Genomic DNA, 20760 nt, shown 5'->3' with positions numbered 1-20760 from the left:
GGTCTGAAGGGTATCATAGAAGAATGGCGTGAAGAAAGTGTCATTTTTAAAATTACTGTTCTCTGGACTTGTTTGCACAGAGGTGTCTATCAATAATCAGTATTTCAACATGATAATCAATATGATTATCACAATATGATCACAATCAATATTCAACCATAATGATAATCAGCCTTAACAATCATTAAAATTAGGACCCTGTTTTTAAAGTGAGAAAGCTGCAGGCCTCAACACCTTTGGAAGGAAGACTGGTAAGGAAAAATACTGGGCATTTTGCACACTATTCTGTGTATTGTATAAAAGATACACAGAGATCAATAGTTTTGAGGGGAATTAGTTTCCTCTCTAAATGCAGGAGAAAATAAATGCAACACAAATGAATTAGATCTCACAGGCATTAAAATGTTTTACTATTCAAGTGCATGAAGGTATCTAAACCATATCCTAACATGAATGGAACAACCAATTTCTCGCTTGATTCCTTCCGACATATACAGATGAAGACACTGGGATACCATTACCTTTTTAAACTGTAGTCTACAACGATCTACATACCCAATGTTAAGCTTCATTGCAGCTGTGGATCCTTTAGTGAGTAGCTGTAGCCCTACTTCTGTACAGCTTGTCTGCAGGTAATTTTCATGCTGTTTTAGCTGATACCAGTTCTATTCAGATGAAGTTAAGTAGTAGAGCCCACTATTCATGTATAATTGTTTTTAAGCTAAAGCTGCTTATACTTCTCTATTTCCCCAAATTTACAGGATTATGTTTTCCTGTTTATAAATGCCATTGTAGTAGTAGAATTAGGTGACTGTATAATCATATAAATACATAGCTGTATAGTACAAAATCCCTCTAATGTAAGTTACTGAATTAGTACAAGACCATGCTGAGAGCAGGTTTTCTGGGGAGGAAAGAAAACAGAGCTCCATATATCTTGCACGTGTTGAGGAAAGACAATCACAAAGCATCGGAAGCACTGAAGAAGGGTAAAAGTTCATGGTTTGATCCCGAGGCACTGCAGCATAGTTCTACATCCACATCATGTACACAGAAAACACATTGTTTCCAGCTCTAACAGGTTTCAGATCTCGGATGGTATTAGCTGCTTTCTGCCTGTGATTGTGATATAACTGGAGAGGTGCAAATGAGAAGTTAGTAGTAGTGTTACAGAGAAGCAAGGTTAAAAGTGCTGGGAAAGATGGTATCTTTCCTTAGATCCACTAATAGCTGGGGAAAAGAAGACAGACCTTGAAAAACCGAAGTCCTCCTTCAGCTGTGAAACACTGAAATACCAGATTTGAAACTGGGGGGGGGGGGGGGGGGGGGGGGGGGGGGGGGGGGAAGTCTCTCCAAATATATTTTAGGTCCAACGTTGTGATCTTTGGAGAGAAATAAGAGTCTGTAGATCACATTGGGAAAGTTATTAAAGGACTGTTAATAACATAAGAGCAGGTGTCTCAAAAACAAGCTAAAAAATATACAACACAGAAATTACTAAACACATGAGTAGTTTCCTGTCATTTTGCAAAGAGATCCCCTTCAAAAAAATACTGTGGTGTCTCTTGGGGCTGCAGAGTCTTCTTCAGATGGAAGAATGGAAGCAGTTCCAATGGGTGGTGAAGAAGTCAAGGTTATTGCAGAAAGTGGAGCCAGGAATGAAGTTTAGGATTCTGACTGGACTATGGGGGGCTTGGAAAGAAAACCAGTCTACAGGTAGTAGGAGGGTTGGAGTAAGGCATGATTGTCACAGTTCTTGGGACAAAGGGAAAGGACAAACAACTTTAGCTGCAGAAGCAGAAGTTAAGACAGTAACAGTGATTCCCTAAGGATTAAATAGACCTCATTTAATACATCATGCTATTCCAAAAACTGGTTTTTAGTAAGAACTTTCAGAAAGGAAGGAAGGGCAATGAGGTAGAGAAAGAAATAGAGCATCTTAAATTGCTCATTTTTTTTTTTTTTAAGGTGTGAAGATGTTCTGATTTTTTTTGTAGGGTGGTATGTTACTTCACATAAAAATGGTAGTGCTTTTATGCCAGACCAAGTGGAAAAATGCTGTGGAGGACAGTTTGTTCACCAGAAGCATATTCAGGACACAGCACTTAACATCCAATAAAATGTTGATAATATTTTCTAGAAAAACAACACAGTCATTGATAGCTTAACAATTTGTTGAACATTTTTTGTGTGTGGAAAACCACAGTCAGTTCCCCCCTCATTTTTTGCCAGAGTGATCATATCTTAATAGTATAAGTGCAGGAATAAGGCTGCTTTTTGCTAGCGAAATCATGTTTTACTGCACATAATCAATGAAATGCCTAACAACACCTATAGGATACTGTGTCTCTGGTGCTATTTTAGTTTTTTCCATATGGAAAAAAGGCTTATGTGATTATGCTGTATATATGTGCTTGTTTGTCCTACTTAGCCACTTCTGCATGCAAATCTGAGCATGACACAGTAATCTAACAATTATAAATTCCTAGAATCATCAAGAACATATGGGCAATGAGTAGAAGGGAAGGGCACCATGAGTCTCCTCGAGGTAAAGACAAGACATCAGCTCACTTCTAGACATCAGAAAATCTGCACAGAAAATTGCTCTCAAAACAAAAATCCAAAGGAATCCAGAGTTCATTGGTTCTTCTGCTCACTTATTTTTAATTCCTCTAGTCAGTCCTTAGAATTATTTTCTTAAGCAATTCATATCACATGAAATTTAAGGAACAAATTTCACTGGGGCACTCCCTTAGCAGGTCTCAGAGTGCGTGAGGCTGTACAAGAAGTTTTCTGTAGTCTCTATAAATACCCAGTCAAACAGACAGTAATCTCTCTCTCTCTTCTTCAGATGTCTACTGCATGCCTTGGATACATGCTCCTAATCAGCTTACGAGCTTTCCTTGACCTACGCTTCTTTTCCTAATGCTGATCTGACTATGGCTGTCCTCAAAGTAAAATTCACCAAAACTAAGAGGGACAAATTGGCTCAGATCTTATGGATTCTCAACTGGGTTTCAGTAGTGAGCGGGATCATTCTCTTCAGTCTTGGCCTCTTTCTGAAAATAGAGATCAAGAAGCGCAATGAAGTGATGGCAAAAGGGGATGTTAACTCTGTCCCCAACATGCTGATCTCTGTAGGAGTCATAGCATGCATCATCAACTTTCTGGGTGGCAAAATCTGCTATGACTGCTCAGATGCCAACAAGTTCTCTCGATGGAAACTAGTTATGCTCCCATACATCGTATGTACCTTCTGTTTTACCTTCTGCATCCTGGTGGGTGCTCTCATGTGCTATACCATGAGGAACGAGCTGGAAGAGTCTCTCTATTTGGGACTGAGGGATGCTATTAAGTTCTATAAGGACACGGACATACCCGGACGATGTTTCTTAAAGAAAACAGTGGATATGTTACAAATTGGATTCCAGTGCTGTGGAAACAATGGCTTTAGAGACTGGTTTGAAATTCAGTGGGTATCTGCTCGTTATCTGAATATGGCTTCCAAGGAAGTTCTGGAGTAAGTATTTACTAGTCATAACTAAAAATTCTAGGAAAAAGCCTCTTTCAAGAAGAATTTGTATTGAACAGAAAGTAAGTAGCAGTAGAGTCAAAAGATCTTGAGAGGCACTGACATTAAAGAATATGCCCAAACTGCTTGTTCTCTGCCATCAGCCAAAAAATCTGGCAGTGTTTTTCCTCCTTATTAAAACAGCATCTTGTGGCTAGAAGGCTAGTCTCAAAGATCATTCTAAATAACTCTGGTACTGGGTCTAACTCAAGAAGAAATGATATTTCTTTGGTCACAGGCATGTTCACAATTACTCTCATAGTTTAACTAATGTAGTAAGTGGGAATAACACTTTGTCTAGACTATACGCTCCCTCTAAAAACAACAATACTGAAGTACTCAAGCCAAAAAGCATCCTTCTGTTTATATTTAATCATTCTGGGGTTCTAGCATACACCTCACAAGGCCAAGTAGACACTAATTTCTGCTGGACCTTTGTCTCAATCAAAAAACTGCAGAATGACCATGTTACAAAATACGCTAACTACATACACAATCAAAGTTCTCTTTTGCTAACTTTTTAGGGATGCTAAGCAAAGCAAAGATGTATCTTTCCTTTTTTGTGTGAATTAACTACCGCAAAATTTCAATTATAGTGAGCTGATAATGGAACAAAAAAGGATTGTACTATCAATACATTGCACAGCCAATCCTAAACACTGAAAGATCTTTCTCCGTCAAGATATTAGGCTTTGTAAATCCAGGTTCAAATCTGTATGTTCACATCTGAGAACCTGCCAACATTACGTACACTGCATAAAAAAGGATGAGAAAAACCTATGAAATTTCTTTGGTGGTGGTGGTAGTGCTTCACATGATGTAGCAATGGTGAAGTTATATGCTCAAGAAGAAGAGTCTGGTAATTCTTACAGACAATAGAAAAGGTAACAATTTTTTTTTTTTAAAGTTGACAATCCAATATGTAATAATTCTTCTAAAGCTGAAAAAAAGTCTTCACTGATGAGAGCAAAGTCGTTATATATTCCTGGGAAAGACAAACACAAGAAGCCTGCCTGGCATTTGTCAAGTGTTCTGTTTTGTTGAACTCAAAAATCAGTGACAATAAAGCCAGATGATAGGAGGCCAAAGATCTTATTTTCACAGAATTTGCAACTTGAAACTGCCATTATAGCAAAGCATACACACAGAGCTGTAAATATACCAGAGGGCAGGACACAGGAGAATAAAGACAAGAGAGCATCAGCATGAGTAAGGCAGTTGGCTGTGGAAATAAAGCAAGCTTTAGAACAAATGTTCTCGAGACTGAAGTTGGAAAGCAACGGTGACACAAAGCAGACGGACCTGCAGACGTGTTTTAAACCTTGGTTTGACACTGAAGAGTGACATGACAACAAAGATGGTCCACAGGAACTTAAGAGTAGTATCTTAGTGAGAGGACAAAACTAAAATATACTGTCTTTTATTTCTGTGACACCTGCAGAAACAGTAATGTTTTACCCAGGGTCTTTTAGCTAAACTCCACTTTGTTCTGCAGGGCCACCTATGCTCTGCCATTATTTTGAAAATACACTGTCAGTTAATTTTTGCCCCATGTAGACAGAAGATGCCAGTGACACATGTGAGGGAAGTAATTACACTGCTGAATTTCTTTTACTATATATAAGTTGGATAATTCCATCTTGATTGCTAGAATACAAGTTGGTGCTGTATAACCAAATTATACTATGATTTCCAGAAATCTGGTAGTGAAACATTTGATATGAAATCATTAGAAACAAGAACAGGCTGCCCAGGGAGGTGGTCGAGTCACCATCACTGGAAGTGTTCAAAAAATCTGTAGACACGGCACTGCGGGACATGGTTTAGTGGGCATGGTGGTGTTGGGTTGATGGTTGGACTTGATGGTCTTACAGGTCTTTTCTAACCTCAACGATTCTGTGATTCTGTGAAAGTCCAGCTGGTAACGTTCAGAAAAGATGGTTAAGGAACCAAATATTTTTCTTGGTTTCATCTTGTACTGAATGTCAATTAGTACTTAGTAGATTAAGAGGCAAAGCAGTTGAGAACTGACATACTATCAACTCACATGTAACCTTTGCAAAACTTTTCACCTTCCTTCATAATCCTCTTCCCTCCTCTCTCTTCTATATCTCCATTGCCAACACCACAATGTGACAAGAAATGGAGAGAATCAATGGGAATGGTAGGAGGATGAGGCAGGTTACAGCAGTACAATCCTATCATTGCTTTGGTTGGGTAAAAATCATCTTTTTATAGTTTCAAAAGCAAGTGTTGCTTTACAATATCACAACAACTTTGAATTGCAGCAACAAATAGCAGTGAATGTCTCATTTTCTCAGCTCTGTTACTGAGGTTTTCCCTTCTAACAGTACCAATATACTTTATTCTTTAATTTAGCACTAGTAGAGGAAACACAATGGCAGAGGGACATAACCGAAGTCTGGGAACTGCTATTGTTGGCAGTAGAAAGAAGATTCCTCTTTATAACATGTGGCAGGAAGAAGAAAAATAATAAAATTGATGCTTGGGATCAAAAGAAAAAGCTTAAGACCTAGTTTAAGAAATTGTATTTTAACCATTTTAGACGCTGTACTATATCTACATATGATGGTCATGTCATTGAAATATACAGGGCATTTTGCTGGCCCAGGTAAAATCTTCCCTTTCACAATGTGCTGGCCTTCCTCTCCTCCCTCTGTGAGGTTTCTTTTCTTCTCCCGCATTCCAGCTTTCCATTTTGTACCTCTCTGGCTCCCTTCCTTGTTTCCCTCCCAGTGAGTGACTTGGCCTATGCCCGTGACACTGTTTGCACACTTAGGTCTGGTTTCAGTGGATTATTTGGGTTCTTCTGCATTGGTTTTGTTCTGTTGCCGTTACCAGGAGTATGATGGCCACAAAGTGAAGAGTGAGACTTTAAAAAGGAGAGGAATTCATGCCTAACCCACTCCTAGGTGGGAAATGGCAGATGAACTTCCTGACTTACTTGGAAAGATCTTTGAAGAAGGTATTTTTGACAATGTTAAACAAAACAAAACACACCACCACCAAAAAAAAAAAAAAAAAGAAAAAAAAGGAAAAAAAGGAAGGCGGTTGTATTTAGCAGGCCCACAGCAATAAAATGAGGGCAATTATTCTGCCATCCCAGCACAGCCACAAATATTGAGCTTCCTAGCAGCTTATGTTTCCTTTGAAGGATACATTCAGTCCCAAAATGCCGGAAGAACACTGGACTGCAGAGTTTCTGCTGCTTCTGTTCACCTGATGAGCTTCTTGTGATGACTTCCTTCCCTTTTAGATCATCTGTAGTGGAACAGGAAAATATGATTTGTGAACATTAATAAATGAGGATACATTTTTGGAAAATATTAAAAATTCTACTATTAGAAAATGGTGAAAACTGGATATCTAAGTGAAAGCTGTCTTTCATGTATTCTGGCTCCCTAACAAAGGCTAAAGGGCATGGGATTCATTAAAACAGGCCATGGTTCTCACCTGTGGGGCTGCCTCAAGAAATAAGCCTTTTGTAATAAGCATGAAAATAGATACACGCTTAGAGGCTGCTTTCCCAAAGTGTGAGAGCATCTCTCAACTTCTTACATACTCTCCAATTTCTGGAAAATCTATTTCTCTGAAGAGTCTGCTTGGAAGTAGAAGTCCTCACAAAGACAGACTAGCTAAAGAGCAGGTAATACAAGGAAAATGGATGTCAAGGATTCATTCAGCTGTTCCAGAAACTCTTGATTAATCTGAGACTGTGTCCTCTTTCCATCCTATGATTTTTTTTTTTTTTCCTCCCTCCTGTTTCTTTATCTTTCTTCTTTTCCCACTTATCTTTCTTCTGGTCTTATAGGGGATGGAAAGGAAATTTTTAGCAATAAATACAAACAGTTTCAAAAGTTACAACAAGTATAGTTATAAGAAGTAGAAACTCCCTTGTGAATTAGTCTCAAAACATGTGCCAAACCAACTATTGTACATGGGTACAATGCCAAAATGCCAGCAGACAATTTCCAGCAGTTCCTGTGGCCTGCTACGTTGTTCTTGTATTAGGTACTCTCTTAAGGAATGCTTGTGTTGAAAATCAATCCAGAAGTAGTGAAACACAGGATTTCTAGGGCCATAACTTCCATTAGAGTTCCACCAAGATAAACAAGTTCAGAAATTGTCTTTACAATTTTCAGCACAAAGATACCTAAAAAGGCAGTGTCTCCGTGAACATTGAATCCACATCTTGCATGCACAGTACCAAGAACCGCATGAGATACTGTGCTGATACTACACTTAAGAAATACAGCAAATGAAAAATTTTGTTTTCCTGCAGTAAGCAACTTTTCCAGTTGGAAATATATTCCCATTTTCTAGTTGTCCATTGGAGAGGCCTACATCGCAGCAGACTTGCATTATATCCTTTTATAAAAATCACAGACACCGTCTGCTGCTGATACCAGATTTGTCATGCCCAAACCTTCTGTCCTGTTGCAGCCGTCTAAAGAGCAATGTTGATGGCAAGTTCTTGGTGGATGGAGTACCCTTCAGCTGCTGCAACCCAAGCTCCCCACGGCCCTGTATCCAGTACCAGCTGACAAACAACAGTGCTCACTACAACTACGATTTTCTGACAGAGGAGCTCAATATCTGGGTGAAGGGGTGCCGAGAGGCCCTGCTGGATTACTACACAGCTATTATGAGATCCATTGGTATTGCAGCATTGCTTATTTGGTTGTTTGAGGTAAGTTTCATAGAAATGGTCTGTGTCAGATTAATCAGAGACTTCCTGCTCTCTAGGATGGGAAACAACTACGGAGTAACATACAAGTGCCTCCGCATCTAATATAAAGTCCACAAGCACTTCAAGAATATGGCAGGGCTTTCTTTAGTATAGACAATTTCCTCAAAGTCCCCACAGCAGAAGCAAATCTCATTGACGATGAGAACTATTAGAAATGAGATATATAATTCTGTGTTTTTACAGAGCTTTTTCAGTAGACTATGGCATATTCCCTTTCCTGAAGCATTTATGGGATCAGATACATGATGATACATGCAGTGACACAACTGCAAGGGAATTAGGTGAGAAGGTCTAATGATTGTTTTTAGTCAGTTTTAAGAAAGAATATACAAAGTGGGAGCAGGCCTTTGGCTGAATACATTAATTTTATTTACAGTAAAAATTGAGCATAAGTATTAATATGTCAAAGCCTCCTTTTTACATTACATAGCTTCACCATATAGTACTTGTAAACATCGCATACCTTTTTAGATGTAGATTCGACTGCTTATCATGCAATCAAAATAAGCATATCACAGACAAGCACATACACCTGCAAAGATGCAGTCTTCTGCTGATGTCTGTAAAGAAAGTTGTCTGGACGTTGTCATCTGCAGGTAAAGGACCCCCCAATGGCACAGGCCAAAATACGGGTTTCTTCCCTTTTTAGTAAGATTTTAGTCTTCTGATTATTGCTCTATTACATAAATATTAGCACTGTAATTAAAATAGTTCACAACAGTCCTCAAGCAGTGCTAGATGGGGTGTTAGTGCCAGAAACAACAGGCCTTTGGCAGCACATGAAAAAGCTGTGAGCTGGCTCTCTGTGCTCCCTTAAATGTTGACAAGCTGGGCACGCTGATCTCAATTCCAACAGAACTATGAAAGTGGGGCTTTTTCCTAAACTTATACTTGAGCCTCTACTATAGGTCATTCTTCTTAATTTTAACGCATTGGCATGTAGAACACATATGGCTTACATATGGATGATTAAACTCCTTGGAGGAAATACCGATTTCATCAAGGTCAGTGGAAAAAATCCACAGAAATTAAAAGACTACAGTTTCATCTTTTTTTTTCCCCAGTGACTGATGGTTCCATTAATTGATCATCCATTCTACATCAATTAGTTGTAGTCTCTGAGGCTGCAGCGTTCCCAAGTAATTCTAGGTATTTATGTGCTAATAACACACAAGTGGGAATGCTACCTAAAGAACGGAATCAATCAATCTCTCCCTGGTATTTTTCTTTCTAAAAAATGTAATTAATTGGGAGAGTGGTTAGATATATTGCTGGGATCAAGAATTTGTCTGCTTTACTCAATATTAACTATTAGGCCTGTAAATGCCTGTAAAAGCTGACTTAGTGGTAGGACTGAGGCTGTAATTTAAACTCTGTTTAACAATTAACTGTTTCTTATAGCTCTCTGTACTTATTGGTGCCCGGTACCTACAAACAGCAATGAAGAATGTCCTTCTGCAAGGAGATTTGGAAGGTGAATCAGATGGCTGGTTACTAGAAAACAGCTTTGTGGAAACTGCCAAATACAACATCAATATCATTAAGAACCTCGGCAAAGCCAATCAGATCTCCACTGTCTCAGGCATGAACGACCCCAACATTGATGTTCAAAACACAAACTGTGGCAAAACCAATGTTGCAACAAAATCTATCCCAGCAGCTAGCTAGGCAAGTCTTCCAAGAAATGACATCACAAGTGTAGCTTTGACATATTACAGTCTTACAGTTACCAGATTTTTCACTGGTGGGGAAAAAAGGTAGGAAAACTAGTAAGACAGTTAAACAAACCCCAGACTGGTGACAGCTCCAAAAATACTGACAATTCTTCAGCTGGATGTATTTTTACTCATTCTTGTGAAATCCACGATTTTCAATATGGAACAAAACAAACTTTTGGAATTTTCCCCGCCTTCTCTCCCTTGCTTACATACGTCTGTCATGGTCTGAATGCGTCAGAATAATCGTTATGCACGAGCAAATGTTCCAGATAGGATGGGACTACACCTACTAACATACAGATTGGTCTACTATGTATCAACAAAGTCTATCATTACATCTATAGAAATCCCAGCAGCAGGGAAATACCAAAAGAAATTACTACACCAGACAAAAAGATTCTTTAAAAAAAAAAAAAAAGACAAAAACTGTGAAATAAAAAATTCTGTAAGTCCAAGTTAGGATAGGGGAAATTTTAGCCCAATTATACATATAACAGCCCTTCTAATTTCATCTAGCTAGTAGATGCTTTTGAGTTGAAGGCAATGAAAGTTAGCATGATGTATTGCACTTTTTTTTTCCCCCCAAAAATAGTCTGAAGTATCTCTTCATTTTTCCCCCTCCATAGTTTAGAGAAAGACAGCTGCCATACCTCCCTGAAAGTCAATGGGTACTGCTGAAAGGAGTTCTCTGCTCAAGAAAACTAATTTACAGCTCATGCCAGGATATTTAAAATTCCAAGTAGCATGTGACAGCACAAGTTTAAAAACAAGCAAATACTTCCCATAAAACAAATACTGATGATCCTAGATGTTTAAAGGCTCTTAATTTCAAAAGTACTTACATAGATCCAGGGACTGGAATGATATGGAACCAATGAAGGCAATGATAGACTGACAGATCTCCCATCACATTCCTAGTACAGTGCTCAGGAACTTTGTAAATGCGTGGAGTGAAAACCTTTTACACCCAGGACACTTGTAGTTAGAGGATGCCCTATGACTGTAATTCATCATTAATAGGAAGCAGGAAAAACATACCAATACAGAATAGAGGATAAAAGACCAAGTATTTTACTTGTTACTGTTGTGAATCATTTGAATATAGCTTTGGACAGCTCGTGCGTTCTTTGTGTATCATCAAATAAAAGAAGTTACATCACTGGGATATTCAAAGCAGAACTATGCCTGCTTTTGAAATTGTGCAAAAGTAACAGTAATTCCTTTACCTGTCTAAACAGTGTTGTTTTCTATAACACTAAAATAAGCAAGAATTATACTGTAAGAATACAATGTAAATAAAGTATGTGATGTAAAAATCTCTACTGTAATTCAAGCAGGCTATATGCATGATCGTAATTTCAAATGCAATTGCTTCACTGATTAGAATTTTAGGCCTATACTTAAGTAGTTAAAAATAAAAATGGACAGATGGGGTCTGTCTGCAATAGTAGCCTGTAGCAGATGTTTTGTAAAAGGCACGTAAGAGGTAAGACCATTAGAAAATAGTTCTTTCCCTGACGAAACCTCCTAACTTCCACGAAACAGCAGTTTGGGACGTGGTATGACAAAGAGTGTATTTGTATCACTGTGTTTTAATAAATCTCAGTGGACACTTTTTTCTATGAATTTGCATGGTTTTTTTTTTAAACCCATTCATGTTTTTGATATCCAAAACACTTATGACAATGAGCTTCAAGTTTTAATTTCTCACAATTCAATTCTGCATTGTTTGGAAAACTGCTTCTCTTTTGCTTGTTGACTCCCTGACATCTTAATCAGGTCTCCTCTAATTCTTGCTGTAAGATGTAGCTGATGGTCATTCCTTATTTATTCCCTCCATGTCACTCCCCATTTTACAATCCTCTATTATAATCGATCTTGGTCCTATCTTTCCAAGTTGAAGAAGTTGCTATTTAACCTTTTCTTTTACAGAAGTTGTTTGATACTTCTGATAATTTTCATCACTCTTCTCCATTTATTATTTTTAAATGAACATCACTGTGTAAAGCTGAAGACATCATAAATTAAATAGGTCTTCTGTCCCTTGCTTTTCCTAAGAATTCCTACCATTGATATAACATTTTCACAGAACTATCCATAAAAATACTAAGAAAATCTTCCATATTAATATATCTGGGGGTGTTGGTCAACAGCAGGCTCAAGAGGAGTCAGCAGCGTGCCCTGGCAGCCAAGAGGGCAAACCACACCCTGGGCTGCATCAAACACAGCATGGCCAGCCGGTCAAGAGGGGTGATTTTCCCACTGTATTCAGCGTTGGTGCGGCCTCACCTTGAGCGCTGTGTGCAGTTCTGGGCCCCACAATTTAAGAAGGATGTGAAGGTCCTCGAATGCATCCAGAGGAGGGCAACAAAGCTGGTGACAGGGCTGGAAGGAATGTCCTATGAGGAGCGGCTAAGGACTTTGGGCTTAGCTAGTTTGGAGAAAAGGTTTGGAGTGAGGGGTGACCTCACTGCTCCCTACAGCTTCCTGAGGAGGGGAAGTGGAGAGGGAGGTGCTGAGCTCTTCTCCCTGGGATCCAGTGATAGGACGCATGAGAATGGTTCAAAGCTGCACCAGGGGAGGTTTAGACTGGACATTAGGAATCATTTCTTTACCGAGAGGGTGGTCAAACACTGGAACAGGCTTCCTCAAGAGGTGGTCGATGCCCCAAGCCTGTCAGTGTTTAAGAGGCATTTGGGCAATGCCCTTAATAACATGCTTTAACTTGGTCAGCCCTGAATTGATCAGGCAGTTGGACTAGGTGACCGCTGTAGGTCCCTTCCAACTGAAATAGTCTAGTCTATTCTATTGCAAGATGTTAGGTTTTGCATAGCTACCTTAATTTCCATTTACCGAAACCGCATCTTCTGTTATTATCCAACCACTAAGTTTCATAAAAGACTCTCCTGAAAACCTTCAAAATAAGCTTTTTTACACAATATCTTTGTATCATTGGCAGAATTTGCCATTTTTTAATTCCTTTTTTCAGATCACTTCTGAAAATGCTGAAAAAACCATGCAGATTTCTGTGGATCCCAGTTGTTAAGCTTCTTCCATTGTGAAAATACACCATTTATTCTTTTACATTGTTGCTGAACTGGATCTTCCTTTTTATCTCATGACCGCTGTTTCTAATTTTGTGAGTTAGCTAGAGGACACCATGCGAAGTTTGTGATTGGCTCAACACCCTCACCATATTCATTAACTGCTTCAAAGAATTAGAGTTGTAAGCTGAGATGTTCTTTCTTCTCTTTGCACTGCATTTACCTATGTGTCTACTCTATTCTTCATTTCAATCACTTTGTCCAGTGGGGAATTAAACTTAACTGGTGCATAATTCCTTCAACTATTTCTGAAAGCCAAAAATATTATTTCTGCATCACAGTCTGTGGTGGTGGTGTTGCAGAACACTGAGCACAACAGTGTCCTGAGCCATACCAGCAGCACTAAAATTAGCTGATACATACTGGAAGAGAATGAACACAGAAAGTTGTAGTACCTCGAGATATCAAGGAGAAAGACAGTCATGTACAGCAAATTAATCAGACTTTGGAATAGAATATGATATTTTATATGCAAGTTTTTTTTTCAGATGAGTATGCAAAATGCCACATGTGTCAGTCAATAGCAATCCCATCCTCAGCCCAATTTTAGTCCATTTACATTTGGAAAAACACTTCTAGATTGCCCAGTAACCAGAAGGTGTAAGATAACTAGAAATTACTCAGAGAAAAACAGACATTATTTCTATAAGCAGATTTGTTTCATTAGGAAAAAAATTAATCAAGAGGACTAAGAAAGAATATGCAAAATACTTTTTTATAAAACTTTAAAGAAGTGAGGAATGGTTCAGCTTGATAAAAATGGATATAAAACAGGAAATAAGAGCATACATTTTTTTAAAAAAAGGAAATTTTACGCTGTATTTTAGGAAATATTTCCTAGTGGCAAAATGCATTTAACTGTAGAAAGCAGATGAAACCTGACATCTTGCATAATTTAAACATCTCTTTAGGTCATCTATTTAGCTTGCAGAATTGTAAGAACTGTGATCTTACTTTTTTGTTAAGTCTCTAGTGGAGGTCCCTGTAGGATGGATTTGTCAAGAATCTGCTCTGAAAAATAGATCTGGAAGGAAGAGTGACCTGAAATGATCATCCAGCCTGAGCATCTCTGTAAAGACACAGAAATTTCATGCAGTAGTTGCTGTAACACATTAGCATGAAGAGCAAAGGTATAACTGTCTGGCCACACATCTTCTCTGGTCCCCACAAGGCTCACTTCCTTTTGTATGAAGAGAACACATTTTACCATAGAAGACTAGTTAATATTTGGCAAGTTAACCTTTGTCTCTCAACCAACTGCCAAGAACTGCAGCAGTGGCTAGCTATGCGACCACTTGCGAAATTCACTGAGTATCAGCATACATTTCACAGGGAACAGTCTTGGCTATTACCAGTAATTACCAAGTCATTGTTAGATTGTTCATTTCTATCCTGTACAGGCATTCACAGTCCCCATCAATATAGAGATATTACAAAAAAATGACAGCTCATTTCACAGTAATAAGGATAAAATTTACTTTTTTAAATAAATGCTTTCTTCTTTGCTTTGTATGGATTCGTTTCCTCAGACAGTGGAAGTGCACCCTACATAGAGAGGGAGCTTGTGTTACAGTACCTGTCACAATAGTTTGGGTTTCCTGGAGTATTTAACATTACAGCCACTGGATCAAGAAAACAAACTCAAGCAGCAGCACAGACTTAGTCTTTAATTCTCCGTAATTTATAAAGACAAAGATGGCATTAGCAAGCCAAGCCTTTAAGCCGGAGCATCTGCTCAGATACAGAAATAAATACGATTTGGGGGACACATCTTATCCTATTTGTTATTAATGCTTAATCCAGTCAGAATTAATAACAATACATTTGTGCAACAGCAACTTCCAGAGTAAGGAACTCACCTATGCATAAAACTATCTTCTTTATGAAGTTCTTAATTTAAAAAAAAATGAAACTTTTTAATGTTCTATTTCCAGTGAAGGTGCTATGACAGTTCCTGTAGAAATTGCAATTATGATGATCTTCCTTTAAAGGAAGTTTTCTGATTACCACTGAAAACACTTGTTCTACATTGATCATAAAGTAATAAGAAACATACAAATACAGCACATTTAGAGTTTCATTTGTATTTAAAAAAATGAACACAGCACATTTCCTGAGAAGCTGGAAACCTCTCTTCTGGAAAGAGATTATTATTTTTTTTAAATTGCATATTATCGTACAGTTTCTACAACACAAGATTCATGATACTTAAAATCTTACAAATCATTTGATGCACATGTGCTTTGTATCAGTTTCCCATGATGGGAACAGTTTAGGCTCTGCTAAACTACAAAGTACCACATGCAAAGAACCATAAAGGTGCAAAGCTCATGGAACACAGGTGGAGCCCTTGTTGATGAGGAGACCATCCTGGTATGTCAGTTAGCAGAAGCAGACTGCCTGGAGTATGATTGCTCAATGAAGTTCTGTATAAGCCTGAATTGGGAAAATAAATATTCCTAGATCATCTGCAATATCATCAGATTGAGATACACTGGTTTTGCCACTTTTACTAGAAGTCAGCATTATTCACAAAGAAAAATGGGATGAAAGAAGATGGGAGGCTTTTTGTCATCTAAAGTGGATTATTCCTCAGGCTACCATGGCATGTTCAGAATAACCTTCAAGCAGAAACTCTGATGCATTAGAATGACCTCTCTCCAAGCACTAGACTTGTACCCGAAGAGGCTAGTACTACATTTCAGGCACTGTTAAGAGGAAGGAGACATCAGGTTCCGCAGTCTGCTGAAAAAGACTAACCACAGATCTTCACAAATATAGCAAGGACTTGAAACGATCATCAAATCCACAGTCCCCACTACCTGCTTCACAACATTTCGTGGAGGCTCATTCACTCAAGCATGAACCCTACAAACCTCCTAAAATTAAGTCTGATGGATTCTAAGCTGCTTGACAACCTGTAATTAAACAGGACAAACTATACTTTTTTCCTTGGCACTGATCTCATGAATAATGGTCACACAGAAATAAAAAGAAAACTCAGGTCCAGTTTCAATGTTTCATGTTTAACTTTATACCTGGTCTCCTCTTACTCACCATTGCATGAAATAATGTATACAATCCCTTTGAATTTCAGCTTGCTCTCCTTCAACGCACATTTCCTTTACACAGCTTCTCTTTCATCTAAGTTTTCAACCATACTGAATATAAGTTTAGAGAAACGTAGCTAGGATTAGAAATAACTGGGTTTGAGAGACTTGTATAGAAGTGGATTTTCATTATTGTCCATTTGTTTTCTGCATCAAAACCCAGATTTAGCCTACCTGCAAAACAGATAAAAACAAATAAAAGAGATTGTGCCACAGAAAAGAAACCACTTTAATTTCTGAAGAAAGTATCTGTGAAGATCTTGTCAGGTAATAGGTTAAAAGAATCTAAGCAACTTAGATGTTGTATCATAAATCTGACTAATTTACAACAGAAGTTATTCAAGGATATGGTCTAGAAAATAAAGTGGATTTCAACCATAAAGCAAATACAATAGCCAAAATCCTCCTCTATATCTGTACATTGCACCTTGAGACTCTTACTAGGCAAGAAATAGTGCTGTGGCTTCCCCCCCCAGTGAATGGGCTGCTTGTTCTCATGTTCTTCAGAACATTTTTGCTAGTAGACTTTGATCTATCTACCTTTTCAGGAATTGGTTCTTAAAAAACATTTGCTTTACTATGAATAAGCATAGAGAGCAACACTATTAACACCCAAACCCCGTGAGCTTAATGTGCCTGAAGCTGCAAGAGAGCAGCAAGAAAGTGATGACAGCCAGCAGCTTGTAACACAAGAAGAGGTAAGAAGTACTGGCTGTTTCTATGTAAAAGATTCCTTGGCTGTTTGCTTAGGTCTAATAAAACACTTCCCCCGCCCCCCCATATCACATGGCACATTAGACCAACACCACGAACTTTCCCTTCCTAGAGGTTAAGTAACTGACAGACAGTACAGCCAGTTCTTCTTTGTGAAGCTACAAAACCAGAATCACTCAACTTATCAGTTTAAGGACATTAAAATACTGTACTTAAGACTTCTTTTACAAAAGTGACGTAGACACTGCAGGAATTTGCATCTGTAAAATACTAGGACAAGTTTCAAGCGGAATTTTTCTTTAAATAAGAAAAAGTGTGCCACCATTACTAACTGGTACAGTGATGACACCGACTACAGGGATAACTGGTACTGTTTACCAACCATTTACTAACTCTTCCCCTTTCCCATACTGACAGACGCTGCTATAATGCTCGTGTAAAACGAACTGTGAAGTGTCAAAGCACCTCCAAATAAAAACTGAATAATCTATGAGAAGTTACTTTATTTCCTTTTTTTTAAATATACATATACAAGATATTTTATTTCAAAAGCACAAGAACATTATACAAGTTTCAAATTTACATTTTTGCAATTAAAGATACCAATATGTGCATTATCAAATAACTTCTTCCGTCAGCTTGGATGGAACAGAAATCAGTGGCATAAGCATCTTGCGATCACTAAATACAGATTATACTCAGAGTGAACAAAACTGCATAGTAATTTATGAAATGAAAGATGACCACACTAGTCAGTGAATGATATGGGAGCCCATTTGCTAAATTAGTATGTGCAAACGTACAGAAAGATGCAACTTTCCTCTCCCACTTCTTCAGCTATAAAGAGATTTCTAGAGCTTTAAACATGAGCTCACCTGCTCAGAACAGCTCCTGTCCTTATATACTAGAGTTCAGACAGAAATCAAGGTGATGTCACTGCATATTTGATAACGGAATTTTTGTATCAGTGAAGTGCAAGGTAACTGAAAGTTTTTGATAAATGAATAGGTAAATATCAGAGGGCAACAGTAAGTGAATACAGTTTTGGTATCAATGAGGCATACATCTGCTAGTTGTAATCCAATATTTTTGTCAGTAAGAAGTGTTTTGATGACCTTAGAAACCACCAGTGCATGCAAGTTTTCATGAGAACTGTTCTTCTAAATTCAGTATTCATTTCAAATACATTTTAGAGAAGACTAACAGAATTAATGTTTGTCTTTAAGGAGTTTCATATTCAAGTTTAAAATCTGAAAGACTCAAAATAAGAGAGTGGTCTTAATTGCAAGAAACAGAATACCTGAAAAATATACCAAAGCCAACTATTTATATCACCAGGAAAGGATTATAGCAAAAGACAAAAAAAATATTTGAAATCAGAACAATGTTTGAGTTCATTGGTATTCCATTTTTAGATGAGTTATGGTGCTGTTCAGTGCACTCATATGTACTCTAAAAACTTTAAAAAACTAGGAGGACAATGATATTTAAATCTAAATCATTATTTGTGATTCTACTATCTCTCATACATTCACTAGCAAAAAAATAATCAAAAAGAAATCACACAAAAACACACTCAGACATTAATTTGAAAACCTCCCCTTGCAAGCCTTATTAAAATGGCACAAAAGAATCCAAATAGCAAAGGGGCAGGGAAATTTAGAGTACTGACGACTTCAAACTTTCACACAGAAATGGGATTTCTTGGGAAAGTATTTTTACCCATCACATTACAAATTCTCTCATACGGTTGAAATTCAGAAAACAGAACACAAAACATTTAGAACTGAAGCACAATCACGTAACATTGAGAGAGAGTTCAATCACAATGTGCTATTAACTACTGAAGGGCACAGAGACAGACTTAGCCACCTTTTTTTTTTTTCCCTTTTTTGCTCTAACTGGCACTGAACCACTGAACATGCCTCCCAAAACACATAATTTCATTTATGCAGGCAGGGCTCCAAACAATAGTGACAGAGGATGAAGAGTGGAAAATTCCTCAAATATGGGCAAACTAACTTATTTCTGGTTCTAAAACTTGCTGCTTTTGGGCCTTGATTTTAGTCCAGTGATAGCTTTGAAGGTCATCTACTTTACTGAAGTCTCTGGCTCTTGTATAACTTGCAGAGCTACACTACAACTACCTAGCAGTATTTTCACGTTTGGTTCTCGGGGAAAATCTCAGAAGACAAACTGTAAAAGTAGTAAAACTAACCACAACCTAGCCAAATGGTGTAGCCCTAGACCTCTCAGGATATACAACATTAATAGAGAACAAATTCATTAGATAAAGTGCAGTTCTGGCAATGCAAAAAGCATGGACTTTATTTTCTGATGCAACAAGCAAGATGGTAATTCCCCCATGCATTTTCTAACCCACACTTCTCCTTTAAAGAGTTCATTAATGAAAATTCTTCATTAAATCCCAGAATATAGCTGAATGCAGGCTTTTTCTGTACAACTTAATATTTGCTGTACCTGTTGCTACATATGACTAAAGGCCTGGCACCACTTCCACTCCAATATTATGCCACACATCTTGACCTATTTAAAAGCTTCACCAAGCTTGGGAAAAGAACCTAGGAAGAAAGTAAAGGAGGCTTTTCCATAGTGACACCATTTAGATATATTCTCAAGGCATGGAAGAGACAGAAATGCAGTATGTGCCCTGAAGCACAGCGTTTGGGAAGCTGTCCTTGTCAAAAGGCGTGAAACAATTACAACTTATCAAAGAAGTGGAAATATTTCTGGACCTGAACGGGGAAAAAAAAGAGCAAAACGTATGACATGAGATTCTGTTTCAATGTATCAGTAATGCATCCATCCTAGAGAATCCATCAATTGTGTCTGAACTACAGAATCCACTTGAGAGTAGATTATTTACTGCCAACCCTCCTTTCCTTTTCCAAAGCACTGCCAAAGGTAAGAATTTTCACTAAAAATCAGAGGAGACTCAGAGCAGTTGCCAGTTGAATCCAAAGAAGATCTGATTCGTTTCTTGGCTCCTGGCAATCTCCTCTATGATGCAGTGTTGCTGCCATAGCAGATGGAGCTTCCGGTAACGCTCCCGACACAAGTGCAGGGGATTGCCTCTTCTTCATACAAGAAAAAAGGAGAATACCCAATAAGGATATCAGAATAGTAACTGGCAAACTGTTCCATTAATAGTCTTAGCATTAACACTCTTAACGATAGCCAGAAAGTGTTAAATACTTATATGAACACCAATTCCAACACGTCTACTGGAAATGAAAAAATTCTACCTGCAACAAGCAATGACTGCCATTTCCAAGATGGCATTTCAGCAATGGCAGTCATTGCACATTTCTGATGAAAAGCATACAAAGTATTCTTGAGAAAAAAAAGTTTTACAGTTTTACAGAAAAGTGTATTTTTCCATTATGAATGACCGATTCATGATTGGAAACTGCCATGAGGAATCTGAAGTTAAACAAGTTCAACAGGCCAAGATACATACTACAGTGTTGTACATGCTAGCAGGAAGAACTTGTCATCTAATGGGTATAAGAAAGAAAGAGATACCAAAATGGAAATGTAGAAAGTCAAACATTTACTTACTTCAGACCTGGATCTGTTTCTCCATATTCATCCAAGTAGGGAGCAGGATATAAGCAGCCCCTGGTTTTACCTTCAATGAGGACAACTTTGCATTCCCTGATTCTTAAGGAAAAAAATAGCTACATTTAAAATACAAGACAACTCCCAGCAGGTTCTAACTTTTTGGTGAGCTATATTTTAGGTCAAAGCA

The 20760-nt window shown here is 38.0% G+C and overlaps 2 protein-coding genes across 2 annotated transcripts in view; one reads left to right on the top strand and one right to left on the bottom strand.

Annotated features, from left to right (window-relative positions):
- Nucleotides 1-2939: 2939 nt before the first annotated feature.
- On the top strand, nt 2940-10010 carry LOC104256425 (photoreceptor outer segment membrane glycoprotein 2). The gene is made up of 3 exons (XM_009810864.2): nt 2940-3520; nt 8036-8282; nt 9744-10010. Exons 1-3 carry the CDS (start codon nt 2940-2942, stop codon nt 10008-10010), a joined length of 1095 nt encoding a protein of 364 aa, XP_009809166.1.
- Nucleotides 10011-17479: 7469 nt separating this feature from the next.
- UBR1 (ubiquitin protein ligase E3 component n-recognin 1) overlaps nt 17480-20760 on the bottom strand; it is a 72199-nt gene continuing 68918 nt past the window's right edge. The window contains exons 46-47 of the mRNA XM_059819963.1: nt 20571-20672; nt 17480-20086 (exon numbers count right to left, since the gene is read on the bottom strand). Coding sequence (XP_059675946.1) covers nt 19945-20086; nt 20571-20672 — 244 coding nt within the window. The 3' untranslated portion in view covers nt 17480-19944. The remainder of the gene's footprint in view (nt 20087-20570; nt 20673-20760) is intronic.

The sequence above is a fragment of the Gavia stellata genome, chromosome 7, assembly GCF_030936135.1.
Source record: "Gavia stellata isolate bGavSte3 chromosome 7, bGavSte3.hap2, whole genome shotgun sequence".
Classification (NCBI taxonomy): domain Eukaryota; kingdom Metazoa; phylum Chordata; class Aves; order Gaviiformes; family Gaviidae; genus Gavia; species Gavia stellata.
The sequence above is the reverse complement of the archived record's forward strand: the minus strand, read 5'-3'. Positions and strand labels throughout refer to the sequence as shown.

Bases quoted from the DNA above. Each gene is read 5' to 3' on its own strand.
- LOC104256425 (XM_009810864.2), top strand. From the start codon at position 2,940: ATGGCTGTCCTCAAAGTAAAATTCACCAAAACTAAGAGGGACAAATTG. The intron at 3,521-8,035 runs GTAAGTATTTAC...GTCCTGTTGCAG, and splicing joins GCTTCCAAGGAAGTTCTGGA to CCGTCTAAAGAGCAATGTTG. The intron at 8,283-9,743 runs GTAAGTTTCATA...TGTTTCTTATAG, and splicing joins TGCTTATTTGGTTGTTTGAG to CTCTCTGTACTTATTGGTGC.